At 37.1% G+C, this 20,004-nt stretch overlaps 1 protein-coding gene across 4 annotated transcripts in view; it reads right to left on the bottom strand.

Moving 5' to 3' along the window:
- The window catches only part of utrn (utrophin), a 286,896-nt gene that overhangs the window by 116,288 nt on the left and 150,604 nt on the right, over positions 1–20,004 (bottom strand). For all 4 annotated transcript variants that reach the window (XM_067372391.1, XM_067372392.1, XM_067372389.1 and 1 more), the window contains exon 54: positions 3,994–4,166. In XM_067372391.1, the coding sequence (XP_067228492.1) occupies positions 3,994–4,166 (173 nt within the window). The remainder of the gene's footprint in view (positions 1–3,993; positions 4,167–20,004) is intronic.

Genomic DNA, 20,004 nt, shown 5'->3' on the forward strand with positions numbered 1-20,004 from the left:
TCATTTTTGGGTGAACTAACCCTTTAATGCTTCAGCATACCAAGACATTTTGGGTAATGCTATGCTTCCAACTTTGTGGGAACAGTTTAGGGATGGCCCTTGACTGTGCCCCAGTGCACAAAGGAAGGTCCATAAAGAGATGGTTGGATAAGCATGGAAGAACTTGCTCTACAGGACGGATGTGCAAAAATACCCACAGAAACAATCCAAAATTTTGTGGAAAGCCTTCCCAGAAGAGTGGAAGCTGTTATAGCTGTGAAGGAGGACCAACTGTGAATGTGACATCAGTGTGTGTACAGTCTCTGTTGGTGTAAAGGTCAGGTGTCCCAATTTGTCCATTTAGTGTATATTGAAGCATGTTTGTAAAAAAATACTTAATGTCTTAAATACCTTAAAGGTGCAATATAATATTTTCTGTCTGCTAGAGGCCTATTCAAAACAAAGGCGTAACTTGATGCCAAGTTTGAGAGCGGAATCTTGGGACATGTGGTCTTCACCTCACAGCTGGTGGAAAACAAATGGGACAGGACTCGGGAAGAAATCGTGTTCATGGATGCGATTATAAAAGTTACTGTAGTATGAAGCAGAGCAGGACCGAGTGTTGTGGGAGCTGAACGAGGCCGCTGGAGCGATTGCGCAACACGCGCCTCACGAGCAGCAGAACTTTTATTATGTCACAGTCGCCGGCGCTGCTTCCGCTTTTCCGGTCAAGTGTATGAGGTAATGCAGCTCTGTTTATCATATCAGATACATTTGAGACTGTTGAAAATTATGTTATAACGTTACTCTGTGTGTTCGCTCAGTGGCTGCTGCGAGACACTTTAAGCACACTACAGTAAGATAGATCGATTTTAGAATATCATATTAAATGCTGCATGGCTTGTGTTGATAAATGGCATGGAATTAATTTTAAATCGTATTGTATGATGGAGAAAATTATGTATTACTGTTACTAAAAATAAAGCTGCATGTGATTATGCTATGTTAGCTACTTGACAAACTAGTGTGTTTTTCTCTGAGGCATGGTACTCGCAAAAAATAAATAAATAAATAAATAAATAATCAAGAAAATTAGATTTAAACAATAAGACTAAACGTGTTGAGCTATATAACAACAATTAGTTTTCTGGCTATAAACCATGTAACCAAAGGAGTTTGTAACCAAACAGTTTTTCCCTTGTCTATTAAAACATGTAATATATTAAATAGTCTTTGGTGTTTCCATGGTTTCTACAAAATAAAACCGGAAACCGAGGGTAACGCGGGTATGACGCAATTGACAGGCAACTCCTCACACGTCCCGGAGCCTTGGTAAATATTGCAATTTTCTTACAATTTACAAATAGTTGGACACATTTGGGATGTTGTAAGTACTCAACTGAGCAAAATATATAACACTGGCCTAGTGTTTTTTGGATATTTTACAGCAAAATTCTTACATATTGCACCTTTAAATGGTATAAACAAACATCTTTAAGGTCATTTTAAGGGGTCTTAATTTTGGAGATGGAAAAACAGGAAATCACAATACAGATCAATGTGATTATTAAACTTCAAAAGGCTATGATTTCATTGAATAAATATGAGTGCTGCACATTTCAAAGTAAAAATGCAGCACCGTTTTGCTTTTCTACGGGCTTGTGATTTTAGAGCAGTTCACAATTAATGAATACCGTGCATTTATATTGCTTATGATCTTGATGAATTATGGCAATGTTTACTTTATGTTGTTTATATTGTAATATGAGGTATATCAGGGCTGGGCAACTCTGGCTGCATTTACACTGCAAGTCTTAATGCACAGATCCAATCTTTTGACCATATCCGATTTTTTGGCCAATGCGTTTACATTCACTTTAGATGCGACTGATATCCGATATCTGTTTACACATTAATTCCCGCCCAAAATGATTGTCATTGATAGCTTTACATGAACATAGCAGACCCCCAGGTTTTGAACGGCCGCTATTAAAATTATTTATATATTTCACGTCGGGTGGCCATGATTACCTGCTAGAATGGATAAGTTAACAGCATCAGTGTCATGGATGTTTTGCAGCGTGAAATCTGACTGAACAAATATAGACTGGAAAATATAGGGAATTTGCATTTGTTATTTTATCTACAGTCGTTAAATCTTGAATTCTGAAGTGAAATAAAAGTAGCAGATAAGATTACATTTATTTGAATGAATTTGAATATACTGATAATGAGAGAGCGAGCGAGGGAGAATGTAGCTTACCCATTGAATATTTTGGTTTGTTAAAAAAAACCCAAAAAACACGGTGGTCTCTTTTAAATTAACCAGACGAGATTGAAATTCAGCTGCTTAATGTGTGCATGTGCAATTTCTTTCAAGGAAAAAAAGATAGATATAAAGTTCCCACTTGCAATTTTTTGCATACAGGCATATCTGCTTCATAATACAACATAAAAGCCACTTTTTAGTAAGCCAACATGAGTGGTATTTACACCCAGTCGAGCGACTTGTTTGCTAAACTAAAGAAGTCATTTAGCATCATTGAGAGGTTAAAAGGAATTGGATTGACGGTCGTGCGAGAGACGTCATCGTGTTATACCCGCCCAGAGCCATAGAAAGAGCTCTGTACCTGCCAATAGCGAGCAAGGTGGATAAGCCAGTCTGTGATTGGTTCCCGCAAAAGTGTAACAGCGCAGCAGAAATGAATGTACAGGTTTCCAGACTGAGTTGCCGGGCAAAATCAAATCACTGGCAGATCAGGCTGGGTTTACCCAGTCTAGAAGTGGCTCAGATCGGATGTAAAAAAAAAAAAAAAATCAGATCTCGTGTGGATTTGTGTGTTTACACGTGTGATGTCTGTGTCAGATGTGAGCAAAATATCAGATTTTTTGTGCCAGTGTAAACGCAGCCTCTGGCCCTCGAGATCCACTTTCCTGCAGAGTTTAACTTTAATCCTAATCACACACACCTGAACAAGCTAATCAAGCTCTTCAGGATTACTAGAAAGATACAGACAGGGAGTTTTATCAGGCTGCCACAGAGTTGATGTAGAATTGTAGATGGTTGCTTTCATCTTTTTAAATGATCAGCTGGCAATAGTAAAGAATAGAAGAAAGTGTTCCTATGTATTTCTGTTTTATTAAAAGTCCTGCATTATGCATAAAAGTTTTTTTTTTTTTTTGGTTCTGGTTATTATTGGTACTTTGGTATAGGGCTGGGCGATATATCGAATGCTTTTGTCACACGCATTTCGTCAGTAAAGCCGGTTCCCTGATTGCCGCTAAATCGTCATCACCTGCTTTCAAATGAAGTGGCATTTAATAGACAGAGCCGTAGTTCACTGATAAGCCACGCAATATCGCGTTCAATATCGACGGCGATTCATATCGATATTGAACGCGATATTGCGTAATCAGGGAACCGGCTTTACTGAGGAAATGCGCGTGACAAAAGCATTTGATATATCGCCCAGCCCTACTTTGGTAACACAAACTGTGTCAAGTGTACTTTTTGTGTTATAAAAAATTAAATAATTTTGCATTTACATGTATTTTGTGTCCCTTTATTAAGAAAAAAAAAAAAAACACTATTATTATTATTATTATTATTATTAATTAAATTTGGTCCCTAAAATTTTCCAGCTTAGGAGCACATGTGCACCTTAGGGAAAAAAGTAAGTGTCAAGCCCTGTTGTTAATGGATGCATCAGCAAGACTTGTAATTATGCATGTTCACTAATTAGTGCCTAATTAGATTTAATATAACAGCAGACATTAGAGCACACAATTACATTGTTTTCCTCACACACACACTCCTGTTAGTCCATTTTACCCTTTGAAATGGCACACATATACAACAATTATGTCTGTTCTACACACACACACACACATACACACACAGCTGCTCAATTTGACAAGATAACAGAAACACGGCCCCATCTGTCCTTACCAGTGACTCATGTGATGATTTTCATGTGACCTTAACATGAACGTGTGCATTTGTGTGTGACTGACCGTATATTGGCAGATTTAGCCTTCAGGTCGTTCCAGCGCTGGTTCATGTCATCCAGTCTCTGCTGGAGGAATACTGCCTCCTCTGAGCTCCCCAGAGCCTTCACCATCTTCATCTTATTCCCCTCCACACTCCTGAAAACATCATTATGAGCCTCGATCTCCGCCTGGATGTCCTACACACACAGAGGGAGACAGAGAGTGCTTTAATTGCACCGTTATCACCTTCATTATGTGGATTCGTTAAAAGGAAAGACAAATAAATCAAAGGAAGAAATGCTTCCACACCTTCTCCACTGAGAGACAAATACACAATTAAAGCTGTCAATCTGACACCGAACCTCTCCACACAAACACAAATCAAACTGAAGATAAATCATATTACTCGTGGAAGCGCACACGAAGATACCGAGCAGACAATCTAGTCACTTACACTAAGCTACTTTTTTCAGTTTAGCTTCAGTTTTATGGCAAACACATTTATCTAAATATAATTTTTAATGTCTTTTTTTTTTTTTTTATTAAATTTCAGTAGATTACATAACACAGCACCAGACAGCACCACCTGCCTATGATGATAACACAACTTATCACAACCTGCATCATGTTTAACACTAAATAGTAAAATTAAACAGACTATTCAAACACTGCAGCATTTCATGTCAATCAAACGTGTGATTTCTGCCAAACAGCTAAACTGTAACTAATGTCACTCTGGGTATTTATGATACATCAACATCGATCGATTGATTGGATGTCTGTGTGGTTCCTTGGCAGTTATTTCTGACAGGATATACTGATAGTCAAAGTATTTTTTTTAATGGCCATTTTTGGATTTTGGAAATACTGCACTACAATCATGTTAATAAAGCTTGTTTGAATTTGCCAGATTGAGGCATGTTGAGTAGAGGACAGTAGAAGGAAGGTTGGGTCTTTTCCAGTTAATTTGCAAAGTGCTCTCTGCTATTTAACAAACTCTCTCACTCTGTCACTCCTTTAAAGGAAATACACCAGAATAACAATGAATACACACAACAACATGCTGCTGAGACAACACACATGAGAAATTAAATAAAGTAGTAAATTCTGTTGAAGGTCCCAATAGAAAGACATAGATTATGCATAGCTCACCAATAAATAAGTAAACAGTTTACACATAGATTTATTTTCTGGCCTGTGAACTTAGATTCTAAGACTGTAATAAACTGACTGATAAATATTGACTTAAATTCTGACTTGAGTGACATAAACAGGTCTGTTCATGAACATCTATATGACTGGATAGAGAATGTCCTAAACATCAACACCTTTGATGTTTTTGCTTTGTAAAAGCAAACAAAAAACAAAGCAAAAAACAAAAAACAAACAAAAAAATACAGAAAAAAAATAAAACATTTAAAAAATGATGTCACGAACCTCACAAACTTTGTAAAACAAAACAAAACAAAAAACAAAACACTAAACAAAACTAAACAATAAACAAAACAAAAAAGGAAATATTTCAAAGATTTTATATCACAAACCTCACAAACTTTGGAAAACAAAACTAAACAACGCAAAACACTAAACAAAACTAAACAAACAAACAAACAAAAAAAAAACAAAAAAAACTTGAACTTGAAATATTTCAAAGATATGATTCCAATAACCTCACAAACTTTGGAAAACCAAATCAAACCAAAACATTAATCTAAATTAAACAATAAACAACAACAAACTCCAAAACAAACTTAAAATCTTGTCACAAACCTCACAAATTTTGTAAAACAACACAAAACTAAAAAAAAAAGGAAATATTTCATTAGATCTTGATTTGATATCATAAACCTCTCAAACTTTTGGCTCGGCTTGCTTTACTTTCGGTTTGCTTTTCCACTGCAGTCTAGTACCACTTCAAAGTGGGTGGGATTATAGACTGATCAGTGACCAATCAGTGATCTCCAGTTTTTACACGTCACATTTAGTATTGGTACGGCACACTTGGAACCTCCACCAAGGTGGGACTATTTAAGTGAGCCGTACTGTTCCATAACGAGCCGTCCCATGCAGTGGAAAAGCGCCAAAAAGTGAGCCGTACCAAACGTACCGTGCAGTGGAAAAGCATCAATAGTCAGCCAATCAGATCTGAGCTTGCAATATGCATCAAATGGTCAGTGAACAGACTGTAGGCGATCCATTGGTGATGCGGTCTAATTTCAAATTATATGGTTTAGGTAATGCGTTTGCATGTATGTGTAAAAACATGTTAGGAGATGGCCTGATTCACATGCACAAATATACACTGTAACCACTAGACTGAAGCTTCAGCACACAGCACATTTCTGGGCTTTGTTTCACAGAGAACACTCATTTCTACTGTTCATCTGTTACAGTTCTTAATGAAATATTTAACTGTGATCAATTCAATCACGAGCCCCGCACACACTAAAACTCCCTCATCTGGCAGTCTGACCTATTAAACGAGGCAATAAAAAAGCTTTTCTCGTTAATAAAGTTAAATAATTGCTTCTCGATCATAAAGACTCCCTAGAGCTGTCATTCAGCATGCTCTCATTTAACCAGACTTACCCACAAACCCGAGAGAGATAGAGACAGAGAGAGACAGGTTAAAAGAGAAAAAAGAGTGACGTTTTCATGTTTGACCTTTTGCTGTTGGTCGACGGAAGCATCCTCATCGACTACCACACACAAACACATACACACCCAGAGAGAGAAACCCTCTTCAGCATAATACACTTCCACAGGTGGGAGATGCTCTTCAGACAGTGTTTTCAAAGCCCTCTCTTTCCTCGAAGCAGTTATTGCACAGAGAGCAGACACTTTTATCCAAAGTGACTAGCAGTACACTTAATGCTCTACAGTCCCATCCAGCAACCTGAGGTTGAGCATCTGATCAAGGGCACAAATGGGATAGTTGACCGATCAGACCTTAAATTACATTCTTTACGGGTCAGGAAAATGTGTTTTTTTTTTTGTTTTTTTTTCTTTTGCGACAAAGAGATTTCTTTAGTGACAAAGAGATCACTGTGACACACAGCAATATATGCACAAGACTATATACACAAGGTGTCTACCTTTTTTAGTGAACTGTCACAAAAACTAGAATGTTTTAGTTTTAGTGGTTTAAAGGATTAGTTCAAAATTTCCTGATAATTTACTCACCCCCATGTCATTCCAAGATGTTCATGTCTTTCTTTCTTCAATCGAAAAGAAATTAAAGTTTCAGAGGAAAACATTCCAGGATTTTTCTCCATATAGTGGACTTCACTGGGGTTCAAAGGGTTGAAGGTCCAAATTGCATTTTATTAATCTAGAGAAACAATCTGTATTTTTCTTAAAAAAAAAACAAACAAAAAAAAAAAAAACAACCACAAATGCTTGTCTTGCACTGCTCTGCAATGCGCCATGTATTACGTATTCACATTGGAAAGGTCATGCATGACGTAGACGGAAGTACTGGTGAAAAACTCCATCTCATTTTCTCTTCCAACTTCAAAATTGTCCGACATCGTTGTTTTACTTTTTTTTTGTAAAGGCTGTTTGACATAATCTAAGCACGTTCGCTTTGTAGACACTGGATCGGTACTTCCGCCTACGTCATGCTTAACCTTTCCAACGTGATTACGTAATGCGTGGAGCATCGCAGAGCAGTGCAAGATGAGCATTTGTGGTTAAAAAGAATATCATTATTTATTTATTTTTTTCTAGGTATAACCCTTATTCCTCATCTGGGATCGTGTAGAGCCCTTTGAAGCTGCACTGAAACTGACATTTGGACCTTCAACCTGATGAATCCAGTGAAGTCCACTATATGGAGAAAAATCCTGGAATGTTTTCCTCAAAAACCTTAATTTCTTTTCGACTGAAGAGAGAAAGACATGAACACCTTGGATGACATGGGGGTGAGTGAATTATCAGGAAATTTTAATTCAAAAGTGAACAATTTTTTTAAGTAGAACAATTTTCCACATGTGTGTCGCCACATGGTGTTCTGGAGGAAAAAGAAAACTTACAGCATTCTAGATAAACCATTAAATCTAATTTTTTTCAAAGACACATTTGAGTAAGGGTCAAACTATCATTCTTACAATTAAATGTAGACAATCTATAGGGATGAAAAATGTATTTGTTCAAAAACAGTTATTGCCCAATACTCACTCCCTCGCTCCCTCCCTCCCTCCATCCATCCATCCATCCATCCATCCATGCATCCATCCATCCATCCATCCAATCCAAATACTGGCTATATATTGGATGTTAATTATTCTTTTTTATTTAATTTTTAGTTTTTATTTATTTAGCACACATTTTTATATTAGATATTTATTGGTCGCATAAAATAATTATAATTACTACCTTATCAGTATCAATTACATTTTTAGGAACACTAGATTTACAGTGTCTGTGTTACACATGTAGTTACTGTAGAAATAACAGTATATGATCCATAATTACAATTAGCAACTAACAAAACCCCAACCCATGTTATTAAAACCAATGTTATTCTACTATCATTGATACAGTTATAGTTTGTTAAAAATTTTAGTTTTATTTTCTGCTTTCACTTAAATTTAGTTTAAATTATATATATATACATACATATATATATATATATATATATATATATACATACATATATATATATATATATATATATATATATATACATACATATATATATATACATATATACATACATATATATATACATATATATACATATATATACATACATATATATATACATATACATATATATCTATACATATATACATACATATATATATATATATACAGATATACATACATATATATATATATATACATATATACATATATATATATATATATATATATACATATATACATACATATATATATATATATACATATATACATACATATATACATACATATATACATACATATATATACATACATATATATACATACATATATATACATACATATATATATTTTTTTTGTGTAGTTCAGCTAACTGAAATATAATAATTGTAAAGTTGATTACACTAGTTTAAGGTGTCCTTGTTAGAGTGTAATTCTACATTTAAGTACTGAGTAATATTAACTACATGCACTTACTATAGGGTCAGGATTATGGGTTTGTTTAGTGTTAGTTACATGTAATTATGCATAATGTACTGTTATTACTGTATTAACAACATGTAACATAACAAGGACATTGTAAAATAAAGTGTTGCCATGTTTTTATTTTTTATTTTATTTCAGTTTGTTTGGTAACACTTTATTTTACAGTGCTGTAGTTACACGTTACTACATGTACTATACTATACTATACTATACTATACTATACTATACTATACTATACTATACTATACTATACTATACTATACATGTTACTATAGTAATAACAGTAAATTATGCATAATTACAAGTAACTAACCCAAACCAAACCCTAACCATAACTCTATAGTAAGTACATGTAGTTAATTAATAGAGCTCAGTACTTATTTGAGTAATTACAATGTAACTATGGTACTGTAAAATAACGTGTAACCGTTTGTTTTAAACTTATTTTTTAATTTTATTTTTGGTTTTAGTTTTAATTCCGTTTAATGATAATAACCTGGTTAAGCACATGATGCTAATTAATGCCACTCAGTACTTATTTGTGTAATACATTGAAACCTCTTTAAAGAAAGTGTAAACAGAATTTTAATTTTATTGGTTCATTCCTAATCATCTATTATGTTGAAATCCTTCATATAATAACCAAGAAACTGTGAGAAACTGCAAGTTTTCACTCAAATTCAACACTTGTGTATCTTTGGGATCATATGCGCCACCCTGTTCAATTCCTCCACGTTCAAACAAATCTGAAAATACCTCCTCAAACTTCTTCAGCAACTCCTGCAAGCTGAAATTCAGACCAATCATCATGATCTCCGTCTATCTCTACCGCACTACATTCCAGAACGCCGGAGACGGAGAGAAATCTGGCAGCAGATCAGTGTCCTCTGGGGGTCCACACATGCATAATACAGCTTATTATATGCAGGAACATCTGTGGAAGAGCACAAACACATCACGGCTTCAACGTCTGCCAGAGTGGAGCAGAGCCTCAGCGGGAGCCGGAGCGCCTGTGCCGAAGGTCTGTCGCTTTGAGCCAAGAACCGCATGCTCCAGTGTTTGATGGGTCTTGATCAGTGTTCAGGATGGTGTGAGGTGAAGGCCCGGCTGTTGGAGGTAGACTGAAGTAGGAATTCAACCAAATATCCAACTGATGGTTCAGTGATCTGGAGATGATTTTGCAGCTCTGCTCACAAAGATCTCCCAAAGCGCACACACACGCTCTCCTACAGACGCACACAGAAAGCTTCTTGTTCCTCCTCTAAGTTCCTGTGACCCTCAGGCAAGCGTTCGCAGTCAATTACCCGTGTCAAAGAGGCTCTGTGTGGTTCATGCTGGCGGGCAGAGCAGGAGAGCAGCACGGCTGCGGAAAACACAGACTCAGCTAGCCAAGAAGAACGCTGAAGATCTGATCTCGAGGATAACATCTCCATATCTAGACATGAGGACAGGCCAGAAGCAGCTGATCTGTTTGAGCTGTGAATGTGACGGTCTTCATCTATGCGTTCACAAGTCCACTCTGATTTTCACACTTGAAGAAAATCCATCCAGACGGAGGTTCTGAGATGATCAGATCTCCGCAGGCTGCTTGAGGCACATTTCCAGAACTTCCCAAAGTTTCCCTAAAACTCTCAGGCTGTCCACCTTTCGCCTCTGCTCCTGTTCTTCTCTGACTGCTGGCTCCCAGAGTTGACTTTTCCCTCTCTCTCTCTTCCACTCATCTTTCCCTCCAGTGGCAGCTGTTTATTATTTTATTCAGCATCCTCTGTTTCCCCTCCTCTTTCCCTCCACTCCAAACTAACACACATACACACACACCCACTTCCTGTAGGGCCCCACCATGAAAGAGAGAGAGCACAGTGTCGAAAATGAAAAAGAAGAATGTTCAACTAGAAGGTGAAGGCGGGAAAGAAAGTTTTATGAAGCATCGGAACAACTTCAGCATCTGTGAAAGTCTGCAGCATATGAGCAAGAGAGAGAGATAAAAGTCAATAAGCATAAGTATGTGACAACACTACATGTGATGTGATCTAGAGAATCAACGTCTATTTGAAGTTATATTTGTGTACAAACATCTGATAAACATCTTAAACAAGCTAAATCACGAACATTATAAATAATAACCATCGCAAAGTCACTTGTTGAACTTTCTAACATCCAACATTTTAGTGACAAATCATATATTGTGACTTACTGCAGTGACATACTGAGATCTTTGCCAATATTGTGAATACTGTAACACGAGACAGTGACATTTTATGGATATTGTGAATTATTGAGACTTATTGCAGCAGCAAAGTGAAACATTGTAGATTAGGGCTGCACAATTTAATGTACGATATGAAAACTTTGAAATCGCACTTAAACGCGATTCTTAGTGCGATTATGAAATTGCAAAGGCTGCGAGTTTTTTTTTTTTTTAAGCGAAGCATGTCAGTGAAATATGGCTCCAAATGCTAATCCATCTGAAAGCACTGCGAGTTTGAGTCGATCATAATGTGCATTTGAAAAAAAGCAACACGCGTCAAACATCTTTCCAGACATGTGAAGCATTTATTAACATCTTGTCCAACAAAAGACAACATTTAATAACATGTTTTTACTCCAAACTCCATAATGACAGTTGAGCATCCTTCTGTGAGATATGGCTTCTTATACCGTGTCCTAACCGGACGCGATGCTATGAGGCGACACACGATAAAAGGTATCTTTTCTGTGTTAAAGTTTTTGTCCTAACCAGCTGCGACGGTGACACACGACGATTCTATTTTAGAGATGTCCGCAACGTCACGATTGGAACAGCATCACAAAGTATGACAATGATAATATCAGGTACTGTTTATGTGCTTTATTTAATGTTAAAAGCATCTAATGTGAGTATGAATATCATTCTGTGTTCCCAGCTTTTCAGCTGTAATGAAAACAATGCTGGCTAATTCACCTCAGATATTGAAAATAAATAAATGGGCACAAGAACGTTCAAACTGTCAACTCAATGCGAACAAACAAGTGTATTCTATGACAAAGATTGTTTCAATCACTTCGTATGTACTTTAAATAATGTTCAAATGATGTAATATTTATGAATTTTACTATGTACTTTCCCATTTCATTGTGTCTGCTGTGCCCTTGCCGAGAGAGCCCGCCCACACTCTCTTCTGATTGGCTGTGGTTTTTGATGGATTTTATCACTTCTCATTGTCTAGTGTGGACAGTCAAATTACTCGTCGCTGGAATCTTATCGCATCGTGTCTGGTTACGAAACGGCGTTACACAGAATAACGCAGTTGAGTCTTTATTAGTCATGTTTAATCAATCAAAGCATTTCAATCTACTTTTTATTAAGCTACAGCGATAGTATGATGCCCATTAGGGATTTCCTAGAATGACGTGTTATCTACTTCTGTGGCAGGGCCCTCTGGCTTTCAGATGGAGAAGCATTTACTACTGATCACAGAGCTGTACAGCTCTGACAAGATGCGCATTAAATAATCGCAGACCCCGGTTGTAACGAGTGCTTATTTGAGATACTGTTGCCTTTCTATCAGCTGAACCAGTCTGTTCATTCTTCTCTGACCTCTGACATCAACAAGGCATTTTCATTCATTGGATATTTTCTCTTTTTCGGACCATTCTCTGTAAACTCTAGAGATGGTTGTGTGTGAAAATCCCAGTAGATCAACAGTTTCTGAAACACTCAACAACCATGACACGTTCAAAGTCACTTAAATCACCGTTCTTCCTCATTCTGATGCTCAGTATGAACTTCAGCAGATCGTCTTGGTCATCTCTACATGCCTAAATGCAAGTTGCTGCCATGTGATTGGCTGATTAGACATTTGTGTTAATGAGCAGTTGAAAAAGTGCACCTAATAAAAGTAGCCAGTGTACAGACATATTGCATTCGAAAGGTCCATAACCCAGATATTATAACTTATTTCAGAGACACATGTAGTGATGCTGCAGATATTGTAACATATTCCAGCAAACATAGTGTAATATATATAAATATAGCAAATATGTTGCAGTAAATTACATTTGTCCAGATGAATAGATGTCTGTTTGACAGAAATGTACCAAAATCAACCATGGTTTTATTATAGTAAATTGTAGTAACTATGCTTCTTTGGCGGATTGATTACTATTTGTATAACTAATGTTTTACTACAAATACCACGGTTGAACTATGGTTATTTCAGTAAAACCATGGCTAATTTGCATTTACCATGGTTTAACTACAATAACTGTTATTGGTTAATTTTCGTAAGGGGTACTATCATATAATCGCTCTCCTCTCAAAAGTCTGGATTCATCACTGATCTTTGGTCCGACAAACAAGTCTGACTGACTATAACACTAAAAATCACTCTCTCATGTTCACTCTCTTTCACATTTGTGCTTTTTTTCCCCATTTGCTGCCAATATTTTACTTTTCCTTTAGATATCACCAGCTATTCCTTTCTCTGCAGCGCTCAGGAGTTAAAGAGCCTCACTCATAGCTCCTCAAAGTGTGTGTGAGGGGTGTTATACTTCCTTTGAAATTCATAACGTACATATGGGCTCTTTCTTGGCTTGTCTAAATACATAAAGTCAGCATGTCAGGGGCCATGTGGCCCAAACTTACACACGCTCACTCTGAAGCAGCCAGGAGCAAAGACAGAAGACAATTGTGAATATTCATGAGCTAACCTCTTTTGAAGTGCCTTTACTTCATTAGTGCATTTACATAATGAATATCCAGCGTGGCACGTTTGATGTGTGCCTGTGTGTGCGAGAGTAAACAAACCCTGCTGGATTACAATCAAATCAGGATATGAATATGTGTAACACATAATAGTTCATGATTTAATACATGTGAATGCTTGTTTACGCAAACAAAAGTAATGCCGATGATTACGACAGAGTAGAAATAAACACCCAGAAACATCAGCGTTCAGTGGGGCTGCTTCAAAACACTGGGTGGAGAATAAAACAGAAGGAGGAAAGAGGGTGAGGGGGGAAATCAGAGGGTGATGGGTAAATGGGAACATGAGGAAAAAGTTTCACAGCTCTGGGAATTACGGGAAGAGAACTGATAAAGCAAAGTTTGAGCCGAGGAGAGTGGTTTGACTCAGACACTCAAACCACGTTTCAACTTGACTACTGTTCATGAACGGTTTAACTTCATTAGGAGAGCATGTCTTCATGCACATTTGCACAACTGCATGGGTACGTGTACACAAACACACACATGCACACACACACACACACACACTTTGATCTTGTGAGCTGTGATCAAGCAGATTTCTGTGCAGTTACTTCTAACAAACCTCTGAGTCCAGTCCACATGTGCAGCTCACTGATAATGGTGTGTGTGTGAGAGAGAGAGAGAGAGAGAGTGTGTGGTTAGCTATAGCTTGTGGACAAATGTCCCTAAATGTTGGCTAAATCTGACAAAAACTGAAACTGACTAAAACAGCAATGGATTTTAAGAAATTCATTCTACTCTGAAAGGGGACCAATAATGCCTCTTTTCTCAAGATGTAATATAAGTTTCTGGTGTCCCCAGAATGTGTTTGTGAAGTTTCAGTCTAAAATACCCCACCGATCCTTATTTAGGTGTGAGCAAAAACACATCATTTTTGTGTGTTCCTTTAAATACAAATGAGCTGCTGCTCCCAGCCTCTTTCCAGAAGAGGGCGGAGCTTTAACAGCTCACGCTTCGGTTGCTCAACAACAACAAAGCTGGAGAATCTCACGCAGCCAAAATGAGGATTGTCAGTAATGGTGTTCAGCCTTACATTGTTCAAACCGGAGTCGACACTGATGGAGAGACTCAGAAAGAAGTTACAACTTGTAGAATGAAACTGGACATTTCTGAACGGTTAGTGGATACATTTATGTAGTTGCTGTGGAGTTAATTCAACTCATCGACTAGCATGTGCTGTCATGTTAATCTTTTGTGCAAATCCAGCATTGAATTGACCCTTGTTTTTGAAGCAGTCCCACGTAAAATGACAGTATGGCAGCAACACTCTACTACAACAACTCTTCCTCTTCTCTAAAGCAGCCCAACATGTCCTCGCCTCCTTTGTTGAGTGTTCTCGGGGCGGGTTTTATGCAAATTTTAGGGTTTGCGATGTCACCAACCCGGGAAGAAGCTTGTTGTAGTCCCTGCCAGCCGTTCGTTGTAGTCCTTAAAGATGCTAAAGAGGATCTTTTCGTCGACTGAGAAACCAAAGACTGTTACTGAGTTTTTGAAATGAGTGCATGCGTAAGAACAACCCCCCTCCTTCACAGCTCATTTCGAGGGAACGCCTCCCAAAAGTCGTGCAGGAGTATTGGAACAGGAGTGTTTACCACCGGCATTTGCTGTGTCGTGTTAGTGGATTCATCAAGTCGGACTCACCGCAGGTAACTCATAATCTGCAGTTGTTTACTCCTGTCTCCTGACAAAAACACTGCATGCGGCGCCTGTGGAGTGTGGAAAGTTACTGGAGCGCGCAGCCGCGCGCGTCTCTCACAAGGAACGTCATGGCAGTGATTGACAAGCCAGAGGGCCAATCGTTTACGCGATGATCGCATTGGCTGATTGGCTGATGTTTTTAAGGCCCTACCTCGTGCACAGATGATGTATATTAATATTATTCCTTTCAGTGCACCTAATAAATAGTCTTTTATCAGTTAGTAAAGACAGTTTCAAGTAATATTGCAAAAATGTATAAAACAAAACATCCTCTTTAGCACCTTTAAACAGAGAATTATTTACTTCTTTGCATCGTAACTTTGCAGATGTTGTTTATGATCAAATAGCAACATTACACACTAACTAAAGTTAAAAAAGTGAAATCGTAATCAACCACCCCTTTAATGTATGAATGAATTAAAACATTGCTTTGTGGATCATTTTAGCCATTGTATCTGCACCAATTAAATCATTAAAGGTGCTAAAGAGGATGTTTTGTTTTATACATTTTTGCAATATTACTTGAAACTGTCTTTACTAACTGATAAAAGACTATTTATTAGGTGCACTGAAAGTAATAATACTATATACATCATCTGTGCACGAGGTAGGGCCTTAAAAACATCAGCCAATCGTTTATGCGATCATCGCATAAATGATTGGCCCTCTGGCTTGTCAATCACTGCCATGACGTTCCTTGTGAGAGACGAGCACGGCTGTAATATTTGCATAATTAACTGCAATGGTCTGTCCTTTCTTGCATGTCTTTATCATTGTGGCACAAAAAGCGCACTGTGTGTTGATTCTGGTCCAGAACTGATGTCACATGTCTATAACCTGAACAAACCTATAACATCAACACTGCTCTTGCAGAAGCCTGATATTTCCTTCCAGAAATGTGAATCTAGTACATGTGACTTTTTCCACATCTTTCACTGGTGTGTGACTAAACTATATACATCACGACTTCACCAATAGCAGATGGTTGCATATGCTCAACACAATCTGAGTTATCCATCTGTAAAATACACAGCTTGCTGATGTGTGTTTGTGATCGAATGTATCTAAGGAACGACACTTTCAGAGGTCCCGTCCTCAAATAAACCAGCCATGCTATTTGAGGTAATGACGTGTTCTAGCAATCACTAAACAGTGAAAAACTTTAAAAAAGGCATCACATGAACTGGTATAACCTTTTGCCTTTATCAACAGAACATTTTGTATTCTTTTTTTAAGGCAGTTTGTCTGAACAAAGCTCTTTTATTTTCAGATACAATAATCCAGAGAATTCACCATGGCCAGAAACAACTTCCAGCAGCAGTAGAGTTTCTCTCTAACACATCTCTACCAGAAACACACACAAACGCTATATGATTCATCAGTTAAAGCAAGTGGTAACACTTTATTTTAGTGTTTTTGTTACATGTACTTACTGTAGTAATACCTGTAAATTATGCATAACTACATGCAACTAACCTTAATTGTAAACCAAAATCGTAATCTCTGACCCTATAGTAAGTATATGTAGTTAATATTACTCAGTAATTAAAAGTATAATTACATTGTAACAAAGACACCTTAAAATAAAGTGTATCCAAAAGCAACACTATACTGTCAACACTATCATGTTCTGAACCTCTGCATATTTTAGCATCTATTGTTTACATCATTATTCCACACCAGTTCTTCTCACACTTTTTTGGACAAGTACCACCTTTGATCAACTCAGAGCAACTAAGGAGAAACAATAATGTTCCTTTCATCAACACTGAGCAAAACAGACATCTCTGAGAGGCCTTTCTGAGCAGCATAATGCCATATGACAGCGTAATAATATATGGATCAATATTCCTGTAGTCAGTCATGTAGCTGTAAGACAGATCTGTGGAAGAACCCTACATGAGCAACATCTAAAAAACACACCATAACCACAACGGTACCATTGATAATAGCAAAGATTACAACCTAACTGCTTTGGTGTGTCTGAAATCATGTACTGTCTAAAAAGGTACTACATTTGAATTTGAATTTACTTTGCAACCGTTAAAAAAGTATGTTCTACATAGTATGAATATGGGTAGTATGAATGTAATTCAGATGTACAACATCCACCATGTTATTATCATCCAGTCATGTGACCTACCAGCATCAGTTGTGTCGCTTCACTGTCATTCACAAATCCTCCCCCGTGGCATCATAGGACAGTAAAGTGTCTAGTGAATGCACACTTCAGAATTTCTACAGAAGTAGTAGGTCATTCAGGGACTTTGCGCCTACGGTTTTATGAATACTATGTATTCGGACATACTACTCTATCGGCGAACAGTTTTTCGCATACTATATCGGAGGGAAGTATTCGATTTTGGACACGGGACATGTATTAGTATTAGTGCAATTCAAATGCATCACTAATACATATATTGTGGAATTTGGAGAAATGTAGTCTATTTTACAGCATCTCTCGTCTGTTGAGAAGCGTTTGAACTGCTGTCAGACTGGCTGCATTATAGATGTGCTGAAAACTGAGTGCTGAATCCAGTGAGCCAAAAACAGATTCGGCATTGAGATTGTAGACACTAAAAAGTAGTATTTAGATCAGAAACAAATACATTTTTTATTGTATATGTTCTATATGTCTATTAATTATCCATAATGTGTACCAGCTGAGGACTGCTGCAGCTGAAGAATCACTGCTTTAAGAGGCATCAAGGATAAAAAATGAAAGAGAAACGCTTAAGCAACAACAACACACACATCAGATTTACAGTGTAAGTTAAATTTAACTTAAGTTTCTCCAGTGGTCTGATCATTTGCGTGTCTCTGTATCATCCCACCATCACAGCGCCAAATTCCTCAGTAATCGAGGAGCTCGCCCCGCCCTACAGCGTACGCTTATCAGAGCCGTGTGACTTCCTGCTGCGCTCCACCAACAGCTTTATACACAAACAACACTCGTGTGTGACTGTGTGTGTGTGTGTGTGTGAGATAGAGTGATAATCTGACAAACAAAAGCATATTATGATTTCTCCATATTTTTCTGTGGAAATAATAATTGTGGTACACAAAAAAAAAAAATGCTGGGTTAAAAACAACCCAAGTTGGGTTGAAAATGGGCAAACCCAGTGGTTGGGTTAAATGTTTGACCAACCTGCTGGGTAGTTTTATTTAACTCAACTGTTGTTTAAAAATTACTATATGTCTGGCTTAAAATGAACCCAAAATATTTAGTAAATTAAAAATCAGACACAATTACAAGAGGCAACAATAATAATCAAAAGGTAAACATTTATTAATAAGCAATTTAATAAATGTTTAATTATTATTCATTAAACATAATAATAAATGTTTATTTCAAACCTATTTGGGTTCATTTTAGGCGAGCAATATAGAAATTTTTTAAACAATAGTTGAGTTAAATAAAACTACCCAGCAGGTTGGTCAAACATCAAAGCCAACCACTGGGTCAAAACAACCCAGTCACTAGGTTTGTCCATTTTCAACCCAACTTGGTTCATTTTTAACCTAGCATTTTTTTTAGAGTGTAATCATGGCATACAACACTGAAATGAAAGAAAAAAAAAGAAAAGAAAGAAAATTACACTAAATTAAATAAATAAATTAATTCAAAAGTTTGTTTTTCATTTATTTATTATTACTTTTAATCATCAAGGACACATTAATTGATCAAAAGTGGCAGTAAAGACAAATGTCACAAATTATTCTATTTAAAAAAAAAATGTTTTTATTTTTGTTGTTTTTTTCTGAACGTTCTATGCAAAGAATCCTGAATAAAAATGTATCACGATTTCCACAGAAATCTGAAGCAGCACACCTGTTTTCAACATTGTTAATAATCAGAAATATTTCTTGAGCAGCAAATCAGCATATTCAAATGATTTCTGAATTTCTTTCAATAGACGAAAAAACAAGCAGTAAATAAAGAGTGCTTTCAGTTTTTAAAGCCGCAGTAGGTAACTTTTGTAAAAATTTATTTTTTACATATTTGTTAAACCTGTCATTATGTCCTGACAGTAGAATATGAGACAGATAATCTCTGAAAAAAATCAAGCTCCTCTGGCTCCTCCCAGTGGTCCTATTGCCATTTGCAGAAATACACCGCTCCCGGTAAGAAACAACCAATCAGAGCCAGGAGGAGTGTCTTAGCGGTGTCAATCAAGCTTGCATGCACGCTGATCTCACCCCTCTCATGCACAGCGCCAGCGCATACAGGTGTTCAAATTCAAGATTACCGGTGTGTCGCTTTGCTTATTGCGGAAAAACAATCCAAACTGCCAGTTCCTCGAGCGGCACCTGCTCATAAAATAAAAACGGGTAAACGGAAAAAGACAGATGATGATGATAAAAAAGCCAAAAAGAAAGAATTAGATAGAGCCCGAAATAAAACGAGGGTAAATATCGGAGCGGCTTTTCCGAGGTGGAGGGAGCTGCGTGTCCTG

Source organism: Chanodichthys erythropterus, chromosome 20 (assembly GCF_024489055.1).
Source record: "Chanodichthys erythropterus isolate Z2021 chromosome 20, ASM2448905v1, whole genome shotgun sequence".
Classification (NCBI taxonomy): domain Eukaryota; kingdom Metazoa; phylum Chordata; class Actinopteri; order Cypriniformes; family Xenocyprididae; genus Chanodichthys; species Chanodichthys erythropterus.